Below are 6,039 nucleotides of genomic sequence, written 5' to 3' on the forward strand. Positions count from 1 at the left end.
GTCTGACATGCATGTCTGGGAAAAATCTTCTTGAACACTACCTTCAAACTTGTGATACAGCAGTCTCACTGAGCCCTTAAAAGCAGTAAGAATCAAAATGTATAGTCAACAGTTCTCAAACAGTTTTCTGCATAATCTGATTTTAGTAGCTCTGAAAGGATTTTTCTTTAGCAGTGCCATCAAGAATTAAAGGATCCTATTAATGTAGACCATCCAGAAGCAGTTTCTTACCACCTTATGCTTTCAAAAACTTGGCCTTTTTGTTGCGCTCATGTTTGTATCGCTTTTGTTCTCTTCACAAAATGTTCAGGTGTTCTTTGATGTGAAGATTGGAGACAAAGATGTTGGCAGAATTGTAATTGGATTGTTTGGAAAAGTTGTCCCAAAGACTGTGGAGAACTTCATTGCGCTGGCAACTGGAGAAGTATGTTTGCAGTTTTCTTCTACTGTGCACTCATGTTTGGATTGGGAAATAAACATTTGTTTAATGCTATTTCAATTGGGAACTGTCGATCTTAATTCAGTGGAGCCTGTGCAAGAGTGCCATCCCCAAGGCTGAGCACTGTTGTCTGTCTTCTCAGGTCCTTGGGGCTTGGTTCACAAGATGTAATTATGAGATGTTGGTTATCACCACCTCAACCTGTCTCTGCCATGCAGATCTAGCATGTAGAGGTACTCTGGTCAGATACCAGTCAAATGAAGACAATGGCTTTGATCACCTGAATAATATCTGCTTTGTGGCAGTGCAGCTCAGCTGCATTCACCTGCATCTCAGGTTAATCTGTTTCTTGCCAGTATTTCTCTCTGGTGGTGGTGTATTCTGTGAAATCTGGCCATTCACCACATGCCTATTTCCACATGGCTGTGTAGAACTGGGTATTACATTCAGTTAAAGAATTATTTCATTTTCTTAGAGAGGATATGGATACAGAGGAAGTAAATTTCATCGTGTGATCAAAGACTTCATGATTCAAGGAGGAGACTTTACAGCTGGAGATGGATCAGGAGGTAACATGCCTAGTATCTTTCAGGTTCCCTTTCCTTTCTTTGAATGTCTGCTGAAAAGATGGGCAAAATAGCATATTCCTTCATTCTTTCAGCTCACATAAATGAAAAAAACCCCACATTTGTTTTAGAGCATCTAGTATTTTTCCAAGCATCTTGGAATATAAGCTGCAGTTATTTGAATTACCTGATTATAGGTATGTGTAGAGCTTCCTTTGTCCTCAGTTTTTGCAGATAGCTCTTTTCTGTCTGTGACTTTTCCCCATTCAAGAAGCATGGCTTTGCGTGGTGAGCTGGAGCCACCTGACCAGCTGAGCTGCCTCTACAACATACTGTCTCCAAAAGATGGATGTCTCTGCCCTTCCCCTGCTCTGGCTTTGCAACAGCGCTCCTTTCCTAAGGCGCAGTCATTGATTGCATGTATACGTGAACAAATTCAAGTCGTCCAGCAGAAAACTAATCCGTGATGAAACAGTGAAAGCGCATAGAGGGAAGGCAGGTAGGGAAGGAGTAGGCTGTCTTCTTTGCCCTCAGCTCAGCCAGTTCTGTGGAACCTTCTGAAATGTGTTGTGGGAGAGAATCTCAAAATGGATAGAGAAATTAGAAAATGAGGGTCATGCCCTCTCCCCTTTTTTGTCTTTCTGAATTTAAAATTATGAACTTACTGGTGGTGTGAGTTCTGGCTGTGTGTATCACTCCTCCCTCCTGAGCCTCCAGAAGACTAGTTCAGTCACTAAGGAGGGCAGTCCCAGTGCTGCGTCTCTTGCATTGCGTGCATTCTGGCTGCTGATTTCTTCTCTTTCTTTACACGCGCATTCTTCACGTGCTACGATTTGAACTGTCTGCATACAATGTTAGTGATTTTCCTGATGGGATGGAATGGAAAACACACATTCCTTTTCCTTGCAGCGATCAATGGGGAAGGCTAAAATACCAAAGACACAGTTTTAGCATAAAAGGTAGGCAGTGTTTTTTTGCCTCCTAATCCTGTTCATTGGGATAGTATCTGGTGGTGGTAGGAGCAGTGTCCCTGTTCTGCTAGATACTCTACTAATAACGAATGAGACAGACAGCCTTCTCTTTTCAAAGTAATGGTGGTTTAAACATGACCCATTGTTTTCTCTTCCGAACTATTTTAGAAACATCAAAATCCTTATGAAATGATTGTGCAAATCCACACCAAGTCTTTTAGGCTAACTTCCATTTGGTCTTCATGTATTTCTAAACAAGGCTAAAGGAATTTCTTACTATGAGGAAAAGTTGTAAAGACTAAAATTGTCACAAAGCATGGCAACCTTATTTTTAGTGGCCGTAATTACATAATTGAAATTTGTTGAACAGGGTGAAGCATACTATTGTTCAGTGATGTATGTAAACAGGACCTTTGAAGGTACTTAGCTTGCTTGTTAAATTGAAAGGATAAAGCATCATCAGCTTTAAATACTCTTGCCTTAGATGTGGTGTTTTAGCTTACCTTTTTCTTTACACACCAATGCTTTTAGTTATGGAATCATTGATGATGGAATAGTGATGTTGCTGTGCTTACTCAAACAGTGAGTCTTCAAGTCCTGAATTTATACATTGTTTTTCCCATTTTTGAGCAAAAAGGGGATTTTTTTGATTTTTTTTTTTCAAGGTTGCTGTCTTATTTTGTGTCATAGGAAGAAGCATCTACGGAGAAAGGTTTCCTGATGAGAACTTCAAGCTGAAACACTATGGAATTGGATGGGTTAGCATGGCTAATTCTGGCCCAGACACCAACGGATCCCAGTTCTTTATCAGTGTGACAAAGCCTTCCTGGTTAGATGGAAAACATGTAGTATTTGGCAAAGTCCTTGATGGAATGGTAAGCTAAAAGTAGTGGCAAGATTAATCTAAGAAAATCTGGAGAAATTCTGCCATCTTGTATCTGTGTTAGTATAACTTACACCATTGTGGCTCAAAACAATTGAGTGCTTATCTAGTATGTACATGGTAGGAAACAATTGTGAAGAGCCTGGAGCTGGACGATGTAGAACTGAAACAGCAAATGGTAATGCAGAAATGGAAACTTAAATCATGCCTTTGGCTTTCACAGCTCTTGTTTCAGACCACTAACCACTGAAATCAACACTGACACCTTTGAAGATTACACATGGAATAAGTTCAGGTCCCCCTTTCACTGACGCTGTTAGCAATGAAATAATTGTATTTCTGAAAGCTAAAATCTAATTTTGTAGCATGTGCTAGTTGTGGATAACACTTTCACTGTTAGGGTTTTTAGAAGTGTGTGAATGTAACGTATAAAAACACGTATATTCAGATCTGTTTAAAAAGAAAAAAAAAAGTCTAAAATTCCCTCAAACTGTACACAGCTGCAAAACTGATCAAAGGCCAAATAGAATTTAAGTTTAAAAGTGGTATTTCCAACTGATTATACTTTTAGTAGTCTGGTTGTCCTTTTAAATTACTCCATTTAATCTGTGTTTTGAAATGAATGGGAGAAACATGAACTGCACTGACCAGTTCTTTGACGAGTTTGAAAACCTCATCAGAACACTTGCCTCCACTCCTACATTTATACTGAATTCAATTCTAATCAGCTACAGCAGTAGCTGAAAGTTTTTGAGGAGATATTTAGACTAAGTTTTAGTTTAGCTAGATTAATGGACAGATATCTAAAGCCAGATAGTCAGTATTTCTAGGAGTGCTAGGAGCACTTAGTGGTTTAGCTGGTACCAGACTTGAGCCACTGGCGTTTCTTTGGCTAAACTGAACTGTTGTTTTTTTTTTTTTTTTAACCAGTCTGTGGTGCACTCGATAGAACTCCAGCAGACAGATGAACATGACCGGCCCCTTCAAGACTGTGTGATTGTGAACAGTGGCAAAATAGCTGTAAAAGAACCATTTGTAGTTGAAGTAGGTGACTGGTGAGACCAATGGTCAGAATGGAAAGTAAAACTTAATCACTTTTCTCTAAGGCCTTGTTTTGACAGATCTCAACTATCCATTCAGTTTTCTCCTCAAAACATATGAGGCTAGATTTAGACAATACTTAGCATTTGCCCAATACATAAAAGATATGACCATTTTTATAACAACTTTATGGAGCTGTCACTCCTTCAAATTCACGACATACCCCACTAAATCCTAGATCTTGCAGAAAAAGTCTTTCATGAAAAATTTTAGAAGTACTTCTATTTTTTCAAGGTTTGAAATACAGTCATTTTCTTTTCTTTGGGAATTTTTGCAATATTTGTTTCCGCCTTGTCAACTGAAAATACTATTTTCTGTAACAGTATCAGCATTTTTAACAATAAAAAGTAAAATACAGAAGTGTTTTGAATAAACAAACTTTGATTTCAAATACATGCTTAATGAAGAGCGTTTTTTATTTCCTGCCGCCAAAGGCCTTTTTTCTCACCTCAGCTGATTCTGCAAAATATGCAGAGGGTGCTACTTTCAGGGAAATGAGGTTGTAAGGTTAGAGCCGGGATGGTAAATTTCTCTAATGTGAATGTGTCAGATAAAGTCTCTGCTGTCTCTCAAAAAACCCACAGTATTCAGATACAATCCTGTAATCCAAAAAGAGCAGCTCTATTGTTAAATGAGATCATCGGTTAGAAACCAATTAAGATGGGAGAGTCCCTGTTTAACAGCACAGTGAATTTTGTAACACCTAGCTAATGTTATTTATGATAAAGCTCAAATGCTTTTTCTTGCAGTTTTGCTGTATGTCAGAGATACAACTTTAGGTTCATTATTTTTGTAATGCTTCTTAAATAACTCTTAAGCTGATAACTGTTAGCTTTTCAACAAGGTCAGCATCAGGTACCACTTGGAGACAGCTGTTTGTTAGGTTCTTTACTGAGTTACATAGTACTCCACAGGAAAGAGATGTGGATTTTTTCTCTTGACTTTCCAGTGTTTTAGAACTCAAGACAGAAGAGCCGATGCCAAGATTTGATGAAGGTTTCATCCACCTGCACAACAGGCAGCACACCACTTACTTTTGTAGTGACTAGTTTCCCGAAGGGTGTCTGGGTGGCCACGTGAGGTATCCAGGTGGAGTGGTGCAGGGGAAGAGCGAGTACTACAGCACAGAGCTTGTAGTTACCTCCTGGCACCCACTTTGCAAGGGAACAGGAAAACGCTGTGGGCAGGGATTTACCTCAGGTCCTCCTGAAATGTTTGTGGTTACAGGGGTGCTTCTGCTGGTCCACCATGCACAGCCCTGGGGCCTCTCCCGAGGGTAAACACTGATGCTTTTTTTTAGAGACCTGTGAAAGCATTACCGTCCTCTTTAAAACAGAGTTGGAGGAGAACTTGGAAGGGCCTCTGAATTTACCTCATACTAGCCAAGCCAACTCCCATTTTACTCCTGTTCATTTTTCTTTCTACTAACTGTTTAAAGTAAAATTCTCTGAAAAGCAGCACTGGGAAGCAGTGTTAGGAAGTACAAGCGAGAATGCCTCTGACTCCCTCACCCAAATAGCTTTCTGCTAGTAGCTGAAAGCTTCCCTGGAGGTTGAGCCTGCAGACAGAGTAGAGAGTTCTGCTACCTGAACAAATGCAGCAGTCGCAGGCCTACCTTCTATCCAAGTCCCAGCTTTTCACCATCCCCAAGCAGCTCTAAAAGAGATTCAGCAGTCAGCAGGAGGCAACCCGTGCACCTCCAGAATCAGACTTCCGTTCGTGTCTAGCTTTGCCATTGCTGCGTTTGTGCAACACGCCCTTCCCCTGATAAGCCCAATGACTTACTGGCTGTTCAGTTACACTGAACTTTTTCCCCTAGGACACACACTTCCATAAGCCTAGCCTGTTCAGATAGCATGGTGCTGAGGGTGTTAAACGAGCAGACACCCAGGTATTTTCTTACGCTTCATGTGGATATCTGTGAGACCCAGCTCTGATCACAGAGGATGAAGGAAATGTCTTGTTTGAATAGAAGTGCACAAAAAATACACTGAAGCAGTACATTCATGTTCTAGTAATTTATTTTGTAATGTCCAGTAGCACACATACAAATTTCCAGTTAAATCTGAACAAATATAT

General features: G+C 40.1%; 1 protein-coding gene across 1 annotated transcript; it reads left to right on the forward strand.

Annotated features, from left to right (window-relative positions):
* Positions 1-310: 310 nt before the first annotated feature.
* On the forward strand, positions 311-4,351 carry PPIC (peptidylprolyl isomerase C (cyclophilin C); the record flags this gene model as incomplete). The annotated part of the gene is made up of 4 exons (XM_009703233.1): positions 311-424; positions 915-1,008; positions 2,667-2,851; positions 3,790-4,351. Coding segments are annotated over 4 exons (522 nt in total), but the record flags the coding sequence as incomplete, so codon positions are not given.
* Positions 4,352-6,039: the final 1,688 nt, after the last annotated feature.

This window comes from Cariama cristata, unplaced genomic scaffold (genome assembly GCF_000690535.1).
Source record: "Cariama cristata isolate BGI_N322 unplaced genomic scaffold, ASM69053v1 Scaffold45096, whole genome shotgun sequence".
Classification (NCBI taxonomy): Eukaryota; Metazoa; Chordata; class Aves; order Cariamiformes; family Cariamidae; genus Cariama; species Cariama cristata.